Source organism: Cryptomeria japonica, chromosome 10, assembly GCF_030272615.1.
Source record: "Cryptomeria japonica chromosome 10, Sugi_1.0, whole genome shotgun sequence".
Classification (NCBI taxonomy): domain Eukaryota; kingdom Viridiplantae; phylum Streptophyta; class Pinopsida; order Cupressales; family Cupressaceae; genus Cryptomeria; species Cryptomeria japonica.
The window spans coordinates 6,784,140-6,802,341 of NC_081414.1; the positions used below are offsets into that span (position 1 = coordinate 6,784,140).

General features: G+C 37.6%; 1 protein-coding gene across 1 annotated transcript in view; it reads right to left on the reverse strand.

Moving 5' to 3' along the window:
* Nucleotides 1-5,234: 5,234 nt before the first annotated feature.
* The window catches only part of LOC131069396 (uncharacterized), a 152,001-nt gene continuing 139,033 nt past the window's right edge, over nt 5,235-18,202 (reverse strand). Inside the window, exons 7-10 of the mRNA XM_058004794.2 lie at nt 6,761-6,881; nt 6,438-6,523; nt 5,982-6,033; nt 5,235-5,850 (exon numbers count right to left, since the gene is read on the reverse strand). Coding sequence (XP_057860777.2) covers nt 5,311-5,850; nt 5,982-6,033; nt 6,438-6,523; nt 6,761-6,881 — 799 coding nt within the window. The 3' untranslated portion in view covers nt 5,235-5,310. The remainder of the gene's footprint in view (nt 5,851-5,981; nt 6,034-6,437; nt 6,524-6,760; nt 6,882-18,202) is intronic.

The window sequence follows — 18,202 nt, forward strand, 5'->3', positions numbered from 1 at the left end:
ACTCCAATAGTTGTGTAGCTCTCCAAGCTTTACCTTTATCATACTTCTCCTCTGGATGCTTACCAAGAATGCACCCCTGGCAAACTCCATCAGAAAATCGAATAGAAGGCAACCCTGAAACCATTTCTTGTTGACTGAGTTGTTGCAAGTAACGGTAGTTCAAGTGGCCAAACCGTTGATGCCACAAACAACTCACCTCATCTGCATGAGTGAGTAAAACTGTCGAAGGAGAGTCAGGAACAAAGTGAGAAAACTGATATAATCTAGAATGATGATCTGCTTTTCCCACAGCAACAGTAGACCCATTATGCATTTCGCTGATTACCACTGCATCTGATGTGAACTCAACTCGCTTGCCAAAACCAGTGTGAGTGATCTGATAAACAGATAGGAGATTAGTTGATAAAGATGGAACACAAAGGACATCTTGAAATGTTCCTTCACCCACATCAACAGACCCTCTCCCATGCACTTCAACAGGAGTGTCATCACCCATTAGGATGGAAGGCATAGAACATGGCTCTAAAGATGTAAAATCATCTTCTGAAGAAGCCATGTGGTGTGAAGCACCTGAGTCAATTATCCAAGAATTTGGTTGTGAAGCAATAGCAACTAGGGCCTTACCCTTTCCTTTCCCCTTACTCTTATCTATGTCCTTAGAAGATCCTTCTGATGAACTTTGTTTGACTGAATTAGGAACCTTGATATTATTTTTTTCAAGAAGATTTGAAAGGTGATCAATTTGTTTCTTTAAACACTTATGTTCATCATGACCAGGCCTCTTACAATAAGAACACTTGACCTTCTCCTTCTTAGGTTGTTCACCTTTTGATGAAGAGGTCTCATTGTCTGCTTTTGAAGTAGCAGATTTCTGATCTTTCTTCTTCTCTCCTTGATTCTTTTGTTTCTTATCTTGCTTACTAGACCCTTTATGTTCTTTTGTGCCTTGATTTACAACTAAGGCATGTGACTTAGAGGGCTTTATTGTACCCATTTGAACCAATTTGTCCTGCTCCCTAGTGAGTTCTGCAGCAAAATCATCTAAAGAAGACATTTTGAATGTGGTACCTAGGGCACATTTGGTAGCATAGAATGTGGAAACAAACACTGAATAATTAGGACCAAGCTTAGAAAGAATACTCAAGATCAATTGCTTATCATCTTTCTTAGTTCCACATTGTTCCAACTGCAATCTTATAGACTTAAGTTTAGTGAAGAAGTCTTGTATAGTATCAAAATTGGTTGGATTCAACCCTATGAGTTCATTCTCCAATTGATGACCTCTTAGTTCATCCTGCTTACCAAAGAGGTTTCCCAAAGTAGTCCATACTGTATTTGGTGTTGTAGCAGATTCAATGTGAAAAAGAAGGTCAGGAGAGACTGACATGCACAATGTACCAAAAGCTTCATCACATTTATTAAACCATTTAATCTTTTCTGCAGCATCTTGAGGTTCAGTTTCAAGTCCCATAGTAACACGATGATATCCATGTCTTTTCAGATATATTATCATCTTAGATTTCCATTCAAAGTAATTATATGGTGTTAAAAGTGGAACTGTAGATGCATCCATGATAGCAGAAAAGAAGATTGCAAAGAGTCAAGAAGAGTGCAAGAAGGAAGACACAAGAGACACCCCCCCTTTTCACTAGTCTTTGAAATCACCCCCCCCAAATATTACAAGGTTGGCACTTTATAATTAGTGCATTTACAAGGCTTTTATCAGATTACAATGCTTTCTAAGGCTTTAATGGCCAAAATAGAAAGTTTAAATACATATAAATTTAACACAAAATCTGAAGAAAAAAAATTAGCCTTATAGCTGCTCAATGTATCTTAATACCTTTCCAACAACTATTCGTTTTTGTAAAATAGAGTTGTGAGAAGAAAGATATGATCTATAGAAGAAAAAAAACATGCAGCTGATTCAACCTGCAATATCTAACAAAGAAGGGTAGAATATTTCAATAAGAACTGCAATTATGAAGAGTGCTCATTTCCAGCTTTCCGTCAAGTACTCTGATTTTTTTTACTGTGTTCTCCAAACTCTGAATTTGGTGAAATAAAAGTCACTTATGATTTTCACAAGCCTTCTGGACACTCTGGAAATGCTAAAGAAGCCTCCAATATTACCAAAAACGCTGCAATCACCTAGATCTCAAAGAACACATATATAAAACCAGATTTAACTAGAAGCTTATTTTCCTTTAAACTGTTCTGATTCTCCAGATCACACGAAAATGCAGGAGAAGAGCATACTTGGTTTTTAAGAAAAATATTAGCTATCTAACAATCTCAAATCTCTCAAATAAATCAGAAAAGCAATGAGCTATACCAGACAACACGGCTCTGATACCATGTTAAATTCTGTGAGAAGCAAGAATTGAGCTAGGATCTGATGTCGATCATAGATCACATGCAACTCCAAGCAACGGATGATCGAAGATCAAAATAGCTGAATGAAGATAAATCTGATATGAGAGAAAAATAGAGATAAAGAAGAATTTAGAGAAGACTCTCACCGAGCTATCACTTCACTTGTGAAGGTGAGAGTATATTGCTTATTATATAGAAAAATAATAACATATACAACCAAGAGGTGCATTAACTCCCACCTCTATAAAAAGTGGAAGGTTTTACCTACTACCCCATAAAAGGTGGGAGGTTTTTACCTACTTGGTAAATGCCAAAACATGTGGCATAACCTCCTTACATAAAAACAAAAAAGGAGTTATAAGAGGTGGCACATAAGGCCAAAAGAGGGTGAGAAACCCAACTACCCCATAACCTACTTAGGAAATGACAAAATAGTGGTTATGAGAGGTGGCACAACAAGCCAAAAGAGGGTGTGTAACTCAACTACCCATGTGAGGTGGAGAGTTACACATGTAGCTAATGTATTTCACCACGTGTCCTCATATTAACCACACCTAATAACCTAAGCAAGCTTAATAATATATGTGTAGGAAAAATAAATACCCCCTAACATAAGGAAAATAAAAAAACCTACACTAACAACATTTAGGAGGAATATGAAGGGGATTTTAGTGAAGCAATAGGCGCCCTTGTTTATGCTCTATGGGTGGTCTTTCGAGACAAAGAAAGGATGGATCAAGAAGCATTCGAGGGAGAAAGAACTTGATGCTTGCAGTCATAGAACTGAGATGATGGCCGGAAGTGCTTCTTCAAGGAAAGAAGATTTTGAGGCATCTTGTCAAGAAGCATCACAGGTTGAAGTCTAGAGACAGCTTGCTACCATAAAGCTGAGTTGGTGATACATAATTAGAGGGAGCTTGACATTTTCAACTTCAGAGGGAGCCTAATTTTTTAGCTTCAGAAGGAGCTTGACATTCCAGCTTCAAAGGGAACCACGTCATCATGAAGATTTGGTTAATGCATTTTTCCTCTGTGATGGAGAAATTTGAGGTGAAAGCCCTTGTTAATGAGTTCTTCTCTGTGAGGGAGAAGTCTGAGGTGCAATCCCTTGTTAATGAGTTCTTCTCTGTGAGGGAGAAGTTCAAGGTGCAATCCCTTGTTAATGCATTCTTCTCTGCGAGAAAAGTTTGAGGTGAAAGCCCTTGTTCCTCCCTCTGCGAGTAGGCATGGTGGTAATGCACTCTTCTCTGGGAGAAGTTTGAGGTGAAAGCCCTCGTTCCACCCTTTGTGAATAGGTATGGTGGATCCACCCTCTGAGTAGGTATGGTGGATGTCATGGAAGAAATTTCATGATGTAGCACTTGTGTTTATCCACCCTCTGCGAGTTGGTATGGTGGACCCACCCTCTACGAGTAAGCATAGTGGATGTCATTCCACGACTTAGCACTTGTGTTTGTTCACCCTCTGGGAGCAGCTATGGTGAACGTCATGTTGAGATGACATCATGTTTCCATCCATGCGAGTAGCCATGGTGGTTGTGTTCATGCGTAATTCCATTCATGGGAGTAGCCATTATGGAACCACCCTCTGGGAGTAGCCATGGTGGTTGTGTTCATTTGCATTTTCATGGGAGTAGCCATGATGGTTGTCACTATGTGACTTGGTTATTGAGAAGGACTCCTCCCTAGCTAAGAGGGAGTGTTGTTGTTGTAGCTAGGTCGGGTCCTTCTAGGGCCAACCTAGCACGATTAGATAGCTAAGTGGCCTGTCGGCCTTAGCCATGATAAAGGGCAACAAATTAATGCTTATGCCAGGCGCTATGATCCGATTCAGCTCTGGCCCTAAATGGGCAAATTAATTATGCAAGATGATGTAACTTGTAATGTATTGGTTTGGCCTCATTTGGGGCGATTCATGTAACATGTAAATATGATGTAACTTGCAATAGGTCTTGACCTATATGCGTAACTTGCAATTCATAATGTAACTATGATTCTTGGCACCAAAATATGCAAGGCCGACTAGAGGCCTATTGAGGACAAAGTCACCTATATATGCAAGGTAATTTGAGATCAAATCACTATCAATGAGCAGCGAACTACTTCTGATTTTAAGCAACGATCTACTTCTGATTACAAGCAGTGAATTACACCTGATAGAGATCAGTGAATTATCTCTTGATTAGGCAAATCACCTAGGGTTCCTGAATCTATCTAAAGGCTGGCGAATTTGTATTCCAAGCTGAGCGAACATCCTTCAGTGCTGCCGAATGAAGTTACAGTGACAGCGATCTGCATTTGAAGGATTGTCAAGGTCATAGCATTTCAGATAAGTCTGCCCTAGCATGGGAATGTTGTAATTGTGCTACCGTGTTTGATCTAATATAAACTGAGATAATTGTTGTTGGGTTTTTCACCTCCAAGAGGGAGGTTCTCCCAGGGTACTATTGTGTTATGTGTATTGCGTTTATTATTTTCTGTTCTTTGTTATCAGTCTGATCATAAAATCAACAATGATAAGCTTCATTCAAAATATTACATTTTCTCCAATTGGTTGGATGTCTTTTCCGTTAACATATTATGCACACCATAGAGTCACCCTCATCATTGTTATGTCAATGTTGAATGAATTTACTAGGAGACCTAGCAAGAACATTTTAGCTTTTCATTCATTATTTGTGACTGGCCATAATTTCTTGGAGGCAGCTATGGTTATATTACCTTGGGAATCACTAATGACACATCCAGCTTAGGCAATGAAACCCTTTTGACTAAATTTTTGCTTATTGACGAATGGTTGAATCCTTGATTCACATGAACAGGCTCAATTTTTGAATTTTAAATAATGACTAGCAGAGATGGAAAAGATCAGCCAATCCCCACAATAAATGTTATTGAAGCGACTCAAATTCATTCATTTTGTTCTGAACATGATTCAGATACTATTTACAGCCTTGTAAATACGTTCCCGTGTTGCTGCATCATCTGCTTTGATTAAAATATGTTTATCTTTAACTTCAATAGTCGCTTTTGATGGGGTACTGATGTTTACAACAAATTTTGTTTGGCTTTCATCATAGCCTTTATTGTTTGTTGTAACAATTTCAGGTGTAAAATCATATTCAACAGAAGCACATAACCCACAATCTTTCAAAGCTACCAACAAAACATCTGGATGGATCTTGCCTCGTCCAGATTGCCATTTTGTTAAAGATGTCAATGCACTTACTGATGCTACAGACTTCAAAGAAAGCCGACCATCTTCTATATGAAGTTCTGCTTTCAGTTTGGCCACCGCAGATTTTCTTTGTCCAGCCTGGCTTGGCCTAAGCTGAAATGCTAAATCTGTTGCCATATCTACTTCAATGTCATCTTTTACACTGGGTATGCGCAATGTTTGTCCCTTGCAGTAGAACAAAGTTGGATGTTCTTTTAGGTCTATCTTGTTCACTACTTTATGTAGAGCTTCTGGAAACTGCAAATGCACCCAGTATTGATATCATGATTCTTATTGACCAGTTTACAAACAAACATCTATGATGGCTGTGCTAAAATATTCTCCTGAATTGTAGAAATATGATCTTGTGGCCTATTCGGTCAACTCACCATTACAAGCTTTGGTTGCAATTTCTTCATAAGTGGTACGATCTCCTCAGACCTAAAAATCAAAACAAAGAAAACAAATTAATGATTACATCCACAAACAAAGCATTATGAGGCTTTGACTGCACAATCCATCATTTCATGTCCTTTTTTCCATTGATGTATAAATATCTCTATCTCAATATTTTTGTGTCTAAAAGTTTTGCTGTATTTCCCAGATACTACTTCACTAATTGCAGTAAGAGCAGCCAAAGTCTGTAAAAAATGGGAAACATTGGCTAACCAGGTAGAACTCTTGATAGTTTAACTTTATATTAGCAAGGGTAGAAGTCCGTTAGAAAAAGAATGTCAGTTCTCTACTCTTTGAAGTAAACACCGTCAAGTACAATTTAATTTACACGAGTCCTCATAAATCGATAAATAGGGTATGTTGCATTGATAAAAACAAAATATATGTACCTCAGCCCAGATGGAAAAGGGCAGTGAAGAAGTTTCATTGCCATTGGCTTGAAAGGAGCAAGTAAGAGATCAATATCAATCATATCCTGTAAACAAAAGTTCACGCCATCAACAAAATGGCAAATACAGAATGAAATATTTCTGTATTCAAAAGATGATCAAAATGCATCTTGGAGCTTGGGTGACAATCTAAAGCATATTATGTATTGATTGTCAAAGCAAATTTTACCAATACAATCTCTTATTTCTTAGGAATTCATGCTGCAGTTACTAGTAACACAAAGGAACATAATCTTATGGTAGAGCAAAACTGTCAAACAAACCTCTACCACAACAAGCAGACAGCTTGGGTTCTGATTCCACCGATGAAGCAAATGCACAGTTGGCCCAAGTCGTAGGCTCCAATGGGAAGCAAACATTATACATGGTTCCTGCCACACATTTCTGCTTCCAGATGCTATTAGGGTATTCAAATACTGGTATAAAAAGAATATTGTTATATCAAAAAGAGAAAATGACAGAAATCAGAAGACCATTTCAACCTTCAACATATGCAAATCAGACTAGTCTCTATCAACAATCAAAAAAATCGAGTGGGTTAACCATCTGCTCGAGAAAAAGGAAATTATAATGTTCCCTACAGAAGCACTATAAGACATTTGCATGACCTAGATGTTATGTAGATATTGTACATAAAAACTTAGAATCAAGTCAGTCATTTTCAACTTTTTTGAATCAGATTCTGTATGGTATGACTGTGAACTGCTTGTTATCAGAAACAATATTATGTATCTGAAATGAGTGCCTTCCCAGTTGATTCCTTGTGTCTACAAAGACAAATTTCTGAGAAAATAGCTTCAAAAATCAGCATACAGTTTCAATAAAACTGTTAGAAAATATATATTAATAAATGTAATTACAACTATTTAAACATGGGCATGGAATAATCTGGAAGTCATCCAGTCAAAGATGTGTTTCATGTTACAACCACAAGAATACCTTCACTCCAGAGAAAAGCATCTACAACATATTCAAACTACTCAAGCAAATCCTAAGATCGAAGATGAGAGAAAATCTGATCTAGATGCAAGAAGAATCTATCATCCTCTTTACTCGTTTACAATCTACATTGTCAACGTATCAAGAAAAAAAAATCTGAAATTTTGCTTATAAACTTGAGTATTTGTATGCCTTGGGCATTTGACAATTTCAACTGCACTAGTTAAAGTGTACATCTTAGCAGGCCATTGTACCATTTCCTCCTAATCAACATTTGATGCATGACACAAATCAACTTATCTCTCCTTTCTGATCATTAAGGACTTCAAGGCAGAAAGGGGATTTAATCATGGCTGTACAGTAATGGTGAATGTGTAAAATGACAATTGATGAGGCAAAGCAATCATTGCCATCTGGCAACAGGATAGAGGTCGAGGTGGAGCCGCAAACTCATTGTAACAGAATGCGAGGATTAGAACCTTTCCCCAAGTTTTGACCAAGAAAGAGAAAGATGTAATATATTTTAATATGCAAGTTATGAATTATGATGAGCAACCATCATAAATTCATAATAGTTGCCCGCCAACTATTGTATAAGGATTTTGCATGATGTAATTTTGTATTCAAATGAATCAAATTTAATAGAATCACTTCTGTACTCAATTATGGACTCATTGTATAGAATTGCCAATGAATTTTGCAACAAACAAAAAAGTGTTTTTAGAGATATTCAAGCAATTTTTAAAGTTGTCGAGTTTTTCCCGAGTCATTGCCAAGTCAAATATTTTGGGTTTGCCGACTTTTTACTAAGTCAGGATTTGTCAACTATGGTTTGAATGTACAGGGTTTTAGCTTTAGGACTTGATACAATATGAAAATTCTGTATGGGTACATGTTATCTCTAGTTTTGACCATGGAAAATTTTAAACTTTTCACATCTCCTAAGTTGACATGAATCATTGAATCTTATCCCAAAAGTCATGTCAGTTCTTGAAGACACATGTGAAGGTTCTCTGATGTCATTTACTTGATTGAGTTGCAAACATTAAAGTCCACGTCAATTAGTCTTGGTTTTAAATGTTCTTGATCATCTTCAGCTGTTGATGTAATGCCTCCTTCTCAAGCTTAGTTGGTAGAAAGTGTTAGCCTATTTTCTAAGTTCTCACAAGATGATTGGTAACGACAAGGAGACTCCAGAATTTTGGAGAACATAGGTTCAATATTTTAAGGTTGCTATTTATGGCCATGGGCAAAGTTGGCAATGTGGATCATCAAGACACTTTCATAAGCGATTTCTAACTTTTGGTGGGTTCTCCAAACTTCTTGGAGGGGTAGTCTATTTTTAGTAAGTTACCCGGTTAGCTCTTATCATCATCCCAAGTCTTCAGTATTATGATGGTATAATCAGGGTTTGATTAATGATGTTTCAATGCTTTCCATAACGTGGATAAAATCATGTTAATATTCATCAAGTTTCTAATGTTAAATTATTAAAGTGACAACCTTAGTATAATATCTTTTTAAAAAGGTGATAATATACTTCTAAAGTGGATGCCTAGGGGAAAGGGGGACCTTTGCACATAAGAAGATATTATTATATTTCTTAAAGGTCATTTTTAAGGGAAAATGAATTATTATAATTTAAAATTGAATATTTCCCTCCAAAAAGTTGTATAAGATGTGATCTTATTTGAAGATTAGACTTGTGAATGATATTGTTATGTTATTGGAATGAACCTGAGTTCTTCCAAAGCTTCTTGAGGACGAAAAACCTCTTGGAGTTGCTAGTTTCAAGGACAAAAACCTGCCTAGCTAGCTGAGTGGTTTCATACAGAGCCCACAATTGTCTGCAGATTGAAGTTTCACTTTTGTTTGAATATATGAAAATCTTCGTTGTATTTTGAGTTGCTTATCTGATGTTGGTCAACTTGGTTTGCATAACTTTCTTGAGGTTTCTGAAGAGTTTGTTCAAGGTGATTATCGGAATTTTCCTTGCTCACAGTACAGCTCTAGGCAGGCCATACATTTCCATACCGAGTAGTACCAAAGGTTGCACGTGTAAGTTGATTTCTTAATGTCATATCATCTATTGTTATCCGCCGATATTAATTGCCTTTGCTAGCTATAGTTATACAATTGGCGAGGAGCTAGGAGTCATGTGAAGAGTTGGTCGTACAATTTAGGCGCAGGTTGTACCCCTGTTGCTGGGTGTAGGAACCAAAAACGGAATCGCTATTGTTTAGGGGCATTCAACACTCCATGTGATGACGCCTTGCTCTTATTTGACAATCCTACGCCTTTTCATGATGGACAAATGAAGTTTTTGTGAGTTATATGCATTTCAGTTTCTGTCCAAGGCAAACCAGCAGTAAATTCACTAATTTCAAACCTGTTAATGATTTCTATTTACATGGCAAATTAATTTTCTTCCTTGACAGAGTTTTGGGGTGTGTATCGTGTGTTTATTTAAGGAGTTTTGGTGTTGTTTTCTTTTCGGGGATGTTGAGTGTGTTGGAGAGACCTTTGGGTGTCTTCCTTGTTGCCCAATCTAGATGCAGCATATCTATAGAGCATTATCATGCTTGTTTTTCAATAAAACGGCAAAAAACCAAATGTGGTGGACCTCCACCAGCTTCTATTTGCATTATCCAGGGTATTTTCTTAGTTGCATTCAAATTTATCGATTATCCATGTGATTTGGCATCATTTAGGGGTGTTGCAGCAGTTTGTTATACATCAGAACTTCATATCAACAATTATTCAATGTTTATATCAACATGAAAAGAGTTTTTCCATTGCCAGGAAGAATAAGGGCAGCAAGCTGAACTCAGAAGAAGAAATCTTTGCTTCTTGTGCAAAGGAACCTGGAAGCCTAGCCACTGCTAAAAGGATAAAGAAGTGAAGGAAGAATTAAAAGTCATAGAACGAGACTAAAAAAGAGAAGATGGAACAAGAGGAAAGTCAGTATTTGAGTTGCATTGAAGTTGATGAGTTACAGGAAAATGAATGCATGAACTTCTCTAGTACTGACTAATGAGGAGAATGTTACTAAACAAGAAGATGCTCAAATTCCCTTCCGAACATTTTAGTAGAGGAGAATGCTAATTCCAAACCTGTTGAAAATTTCAAATCAGCAAGTATTGGTAAACAAATTGTCAATGGTCCCAAAATTGGAGGTATGAAGTGTTTCGATCAAGGTTGAAAAAATCGCAGGGTACTCGCGCGCTAGGAATTGTGGCGAGATACTTGCATAAAATTATATCCAATTAGCTGCAAAATTATATACAAATAAAATTAGAATTTTAAAATTAACTAGGCTATTCCAAAAAATTCACTAGTTTGAATAAATACTTAACTATTATGAACACTTAAATATGATGATTGTAAACAAAAAACATTATAGAATTACTAAAGGTAGAATTGTGGGTGGTAAAAGAAAAATTGCCAAATGGGTTTAAGCATGTTATTATGTTTATGATTAACTAGAAAAATTCATCCTTTTGATTCTTGTTTGTGTTTTAATATCTCTTTTGAGACAACTCAAACTGGAAAAATATGTTCTACAAATTCAGCGTATATGTGTGGTTTTTAAGAATATTTTTAGAATATATATATTTTCAAATGTTTGATAAATCTGTCGAGTTAATGCTGACTTTTCCTGATTTCTTGTCAAGTCCCGAGTTTTAAAAAAATTTGGGCCACCCAAGTTATTGCCAAGTCCGAGTTTTTCAACTATGGTTTCAATGATTCTTTGTTTGGGTAGAGTGCTTTCAATCCATCTCTTTAAAAAGTTTGCAAGGAAACACAAAAAGAGGAACCCAATCTTGAAGGTTGTTATGTTGCTTCTATAAATGAGGATGAAGCTAAACTTTCAAGTGCATTTGCCAGTAAAGAGTAGTACATGAGTCTTCATGAGAGTGCTGAGATTGAAGGACATATTGATTTGAAGTTTGCTTAAGTAGCAACTATTTATAAGTTATATGAAGGTATGGATATTTTTGATAACTCATTGATTGAATATAATGCCGTCCTACCATCTATTCAAAGCAATTGCAATACAAAATTTAGAGAGGTAGCTGATTTCGGAAGTAAAAAAGAAGACAATTCACAAATTTGGTTGTGTAAAGAGCAAATTCCTTGGATGATTTTGATCAAAGGCCTAGAGAGTTACAAGATTTGAAGAACCAATTGTTGGTCACTGAGGAAAAGGTTGTACAAACCTTAACACATTTTGATAGCACACACCGATTCATTGAAGACCTCTTTTGGAAGGCTCAAGTTGAGGAGAGATAGAAAGGTTTAATGGTCAGAGATACTCTATCAAATCTGCAAACTACCAAAGGTGCCTTAGAAATAAGAAAATCAGATTACTTGCATTTGCTTTCAAAGTTTAACATAGAGATCACGCAATCAATTTTGCAGAAGAGGCTTTCAATGCATGCACAAAAAAGGAGAAAGAAGTCAACGAGCTTAACCTTAAGTTTAGCTCACTATTCACTCTATAAAGTAGAAAATCAGTCATCTATTACAAACACATCAAAGGAACATGAAAGTGATACAAGGACTATGGAGGTCAAACAAATAATTGAAGGAATTAATAAGCTCCAAAAGGATTATGATTTGGAGCAAAGCCACCCTTGGAGACATGAAGAAGGATTTGGGAGTGATGAAGAATTGCTCAGTGATTTCAGTAGCTCTAGTATCATGGATATTTAGTATGATGATAACACTCAAGAAAAACATCAAGAGTGCAATTTCATTGGGCTTGATAATAAAATTTTAATTAGAGTGGTGTAGGAGAAGCCATCAGGTATTGGGAATAGCGAACTCCCAATTTGGCTTTGGGATCCAAGGATTTATATGATTGGTGGATTGCTTCACAATGTAACAAAGATTGACAAAGTTGTTGGGTTCAGTTGTATTAGAATGTTGCAATGGAAATATGGTGAAGCATTCCTTACGATCATTTGAGATCTTGATACTGGCATATAGGTTCATTGTTTGAGCACAAGCAATCTTTGGGAAGGAAGGATTGTAATGTCCCCATTTTCAGCCAAGTTTTCCAAAAAGAATAATTTAATTAATTATAATTGATTTGTCTGAATTAATGCTTCTAGGAAACTTGTATTTAATTAATTGTTTTTTAACCGGATATTTTATTTTTATTGACTTTACCTGAGGCCAAAAAAAAAATATTAATAGTAATTTACAAGGAGTAAAAGGAATAATATGAAAAAAATTGATTTTATAATTCAAATTACAGAAAGTTCTAGAGGGATTAAAAAAGGAATTGAGGAAAAATAAATTCGTTATTGATTATTCATTTTGGTGGAAACCCTCTTTGGGAATATAAGCTTTGTTAAGCTAATCAGCTTGGGACAAAAGCACTAAGCTGAATATTGGTTTTGTGGATGAAAACCCACTTAATCAATCCTTGGTGAATTCATACATGGTTCGCATGTGTGAAAATTGATGTAGATTTGAAGGAGATTGCGCAAAGAGAATTATCTTCCTAGATATTGGATATCTATAGGTACAAATTATTGAAAATTTAAGTTGTGATTAAATGTGATGTCCCCATCTTTAACCTAGAAAGTTAACAAACAATAAACAATTATGTGATCAAGGGTGGCAGCCTTGATAGCATCTCCAAGTAGCTATAAGTTAGAAGATGGCAATTTATACATAGTTGTAACGTTGGAATTGCACCCCGTGCAATTCCACGTCACATAAGCGCCTTCGCTTTAAGCTGATTGGAAACATTCTTCGTCTCCTTGTCCTTTTGCCCACATGGATTGCCTTGTCAACTTGGACAATGGCCTTTTCTTGATCATGCTGACCATTCGACTTATAGACATTAGTGCACCGCATAAACGTCCGCGTGCCACGCTAGCATCCTGCAAATATGTCAATCTGCAGGTGGCGTTTTAGCATTACGCTTGTGCCTGGAAGAGTTAGTAACGCCTCTACCTGTGGCCACTGACGTCAAGATTCTTCCTGGGGGTCTATATGTCATGCATTTGAGATGATTTTGGGACTTCTTAATCATTTGGTAAATTCTTAAGCTCTTGGTGTATCTTCTACATCTTTCACGGGTTTTTCCAACGTTCATTATCCACCATTGTAATAGCTTCAAGGAGTTTTGGGTGTTGGATTTCACTCCTTAAAGTGTGAACTTATTGGGTGTTGAAGGGAAGTTCTCTCCCTCTTATCATTCACGTTCCATAATATCATACCCATTGTTCTCTACTTAGTATATTCATCGTCTTATTTATCAATCTTTATCTTTATCGTTTTTCTTTCACCTATGGCTATCATTTGGGTTGTCCATGGAGGTGGAAACAATGAAATGGGGGTCTAACTAAGGTAGACCTCTAAACACAACTCCCAACATTTTCTCTCTTCTCTACGTGCAAGTTTGTGATCGAGGAAAAGAGATTATCTTGCGGGAGGCTTCAATCATGGACCGGTTGTAAGCTTCCCTCATCTTTTCTTGTCTTCTTTTGACTATTTGCTTTGTCCCTATTATTTTATTTATCACAGTACCATTATTTTAATCATATTGTCATGTCCACGTCCGTTGTATAGTCTTTGTACTCTGTCCATACAGGATGTTAGCGTGTCGTGCTGGTGTCCCAGTTCTACACATTCGTCCCAAGAACAAAGACTTAGCAGAGTTCCTTCCAGGGGTCTTTGTAGCCTTAGTTGTTTAATTTTGTACTTTACATCCCCTGGCTCACCTTTAGTGCCAATTTAAGTGAGGTAGAGTGAAGGTCGGCTTGTTCCTTGGAGTTCATCACTTCGAGGGTAGCAAATCCCGTCCTCTACCTTTTGGTGAACTCGACGTGAAGCTAGTTGCATTTTTTATTTTCTCATTGTCTGTGTGTTATCATAATTTAAAAGAAAACAAATATATACATATATATATATACATAAATGCAATTCAACATATAAACAAATTTCTAATCAAGTTCCTTCATCGTTAAGTGTTGTATAATCTTTGTAGTATCCACATACATCAGCGTGGACCAGCTGCAGTACCTTAGAGGCTCGCCATGAGTCACCATCCTTGAACGGTGTCCGGTGTTGCTTCCCAGCCTAGCAAGCTTCACAAACGCAATGATTCTGAGTCTGAATATCAGGTAGACCATGTACTAAGTCTTCTTCAACAAGCTGTGCAAGATAATGAATGTTCCGGTGACCATATCGCTGATGCCAGAGACTGCTGATTGATGAAGATTTAGCTGCGAAGGCATGCTCAAGAGAATCGCCTGTATCCACAAGTCTATATAGACCATGATCCTCAATGCCAACAGCTACAGTAGTGCTAGAAGCACGATCAACAATCGAGCACTTATGTGTACTGAAAATGACATCCAGCTGAGGAGAATGCCGCATAATCTGATTGACAAAAAGGAGGTTAAGTTCCATACCAGGAACATAGTACACATTGAGGAATATGAGATTCCTCCCTCCAAACTATATCTGAACGCTGCCCTTGCCAACAACAATGTACTCTTCACCACCTCCAAAAATAATTGAATCAGTGTAGGGAGAGAACTCAACAAACCAGTCACGCCTGTGAGTGAAATGACGAGAAGCACCAAAATCAATGTACCAGGCAAAAGACTTCACATGATCTGCAGGTCTTTTAGCCATGAAGGCATAAAAGGCAAACTCTTTTTACTCTGTGCTCAGCAACATTGGCTTTAGGCGGAGACCCTCCCTGCTTGCGTTGCTCGGAAGCCAATCTAGTACGGCAATCTTTGATCATATGACCAAATTTGTGACAGTAATTGCATTGCACCTTCTTTTTCTTGGAACCATCCTGAGACTAAGAAGAGCCCTTCTACTGAAAGGACTGGGATGACTGGGATTTGCCTTTATCCTTGTGAAAGGATTTGGCAGCAAAGGCATGTTCTGAGGAGGCTGAAGTAGCACCGCTACCAAACTATTGTTTCCAACGATCTTGCTGCAAAAGTTTGGTGCATAACTCTGGAAATTTCAGATCAACATTAGTAGAAGTAATGTTGAGAGTCTCTATAAAGTGCTCATACGGTTTTGGTAGACTTTTCAGAGTAATGACTACCATATCCTCTTCCTCCATGTGCTGACCAATAGCTTCGAGCTGATCTCGAATGTCCTTAATCTTTGTAAGATGCTCCTGTAAGGACATGCGTTCATCCATCATAATGGAGAACAGCTGATTTTTCAGAAAAAAGGCTCGACTCTTGTCGGATGTCTCATGCAACTCCTTCAGATGCTTCCAGATGTCTGCAACTGACTTGCCAGAAGGAATCTGAGGTAGCTGGTCATCTGTAACAGAGAGCTTGAGAAGCATAACAGCTTCTCAATTGCGGTCATCAAACTTGTCCTAGTCAGCTCTAGGTGTTTGAGCATGGGACTCCGTGCCCAAAACAAGATTATCCAGGCGGCGATATTCAAAAATAGTCAACATGCGCTACTTCCAGGTGTTATAATTTTTCCCATTAAATCGCTAACTGCCTTCCAACATCAAGTTGGTCAATGACGCCATCTTGCACGTTTCCCAATGCACGAAAAACGAAAAAACTGAGAAGAGGCGCTGGCACGGAATTCAAAAAATTGAATCCCTATGCAGAAACATAGGCAGATGCAAGTACAGACTTCAAAAAATGAAGTACAGCTGGCACGAATTTCAAGAAAAAAATTTCGGCTAACCTAGAAAAATCTGAAGACAACCCAGAAATCCTTGCAAAAAACCCAAAAAGAATCTGTTGTTAGAATCTCAATCCGCTGGCTCAAAAATCGAGGCACCTAGAAAATTCTGAGGACGACCCAATTGAGATCTTGAAAAACCCACCCAAAGAATCTGCAATCAGAAAAAAGTTTCGACTTGATCTGAAGGTAAAAACCCTAATCGAAAATGCAGATTTCCGTCCAAAAATGGCAGAAAAAAATTGCAGGTGAGAGAAAAAACGCGTCGCGTGGTTGCGCGAAATGCAGGAGAGACGGGTCGCGGGAGAGGGCAGAAAATAGCGAGAAAACCCTAGTAGCTGCAGCCAAAACAAACTGCCAAAGTAGCAATTTCGAATAAACAAAGAAATTTTTCAAAAAAAAACTGTTAAAATTTTAATTGAAAAATTATTTCGAAAATAACTTGGCTCTGATACCATATTACGCAAGTAATTGGTAAAAAATGGAATGTTATTAACAATGAGCAAACGCTCAATAAATAAGATTACAAAAGAATTACAAGAGGGCAAGTTTCTAAATAGAAACTACCAATAAAATCGAGCAAGATCTTATTAAGATATTTACACTAAGTTTACAATATTGAGCATTAATAATAAAATAATAAAGTATTATTCTAATAGTTAGCGTGTCGTGCTGGTGTCCTAGTTCTATGCGTTCGTCCCGAGAACAAAGACTTAGCAGAGTTCCTTCCAGGAGTCTTTGTAGCCTTAGTAGTTTGGTTATGTACTTTGCATCCCCTAGCTCACCGTTAGTGCCAATTTAAGTGAGGTAGAGTGAAGGTCGGCTTGTTCCTTGGAGTTCATCACTTCGATGGTAGCAAATCTCGTCCTCTACATTTTGGTGAACTCGACATGAAGCTAGTTGCATTTTTTATTTTCTCATTGTCTGTGTGTTATCATAATTTAAAAGAAAACAAATATATATATATATATATATATATATATATACATAAATGCAATTCAACATATAAACAAATTTCTAATCAAGTTCCTTCATCGTTAAGTGTTGTATAATCTTTGTAGTATCCTCATAGAGTGGTTGATACGTTGTAGAGCTTGTCTATGAGCTTTACGACCCAGACTGCCACAAGAGCGTTGTAAGGACTGGTAGGAAGAGCATTCCCCCGAATCGCTACAGTCCTCCTCAGCCAAGTCCAATGTTTAATGATCTACTTCCTAATCCAAGTTCCTAGCCTCTCACACCATTTTGATAGGGGATCATTGTCCATCTAGTTCACAATCAAATTCTCAGAATAACACCTCGACGAATTCTCCCATCTTCTCCTCCTGCCATCGATCATGACTCTGTTGTCACCCTTGAGTTTGATCGGATTCATATGTTAGAGCAGAACTTGAGAGATTTCGAAGGCTTCTTAAACCGGGAAAATGTCCTCCCCTAGGCTAGAAATGTTGTGAATACTCTGAGAGACATGCTGATCTCATACAGAAGAGGCCTAGAGATGTTGAGGGCATTAATCGTGATTGTTAAGAATCATGTGCCCTTAGCAAGTACTCCTCTCCGAGACAATTGGGTTGACACCTGTAGTTCTCAAATTGGTGTTTACATACCTGAGATGACAGTACACATGGTTGACTCCGCACCCACCATCCCTAGTATCAATGCTTCTACCATTCCCCTGGGTTATACTGGCATGGCTAGTAGTTTCACTACCACTTCTATCAACGCTGGTTCTGGTGTTGGTGCTATCCTTGATGGTGGTACTGGTCCTCATGCTACTGTTGGTGGAGGTGGTGGCATGCATGGTCCTCCTCCACCTCCTCCTCCGCCTGCTAATCCTGTCCTGAACACCATCTTGCAGAATATGGGACAATTGCAGCAGCAGCTCATGAACCTTGTGTCCGCCTCTGGCCAATCTTCGAAGCCTTCTTTCTATCGCAAGAGCCCGCTCGATATTATCATCCTTCCCCAAGCGCTAAGTCATTGAATTTTTATCGATTCAATGGAGATAGTGATAATAATGTGCACATTGATTCATTCATGTCTATGTGTAGTGATTACCATAGTTTAGA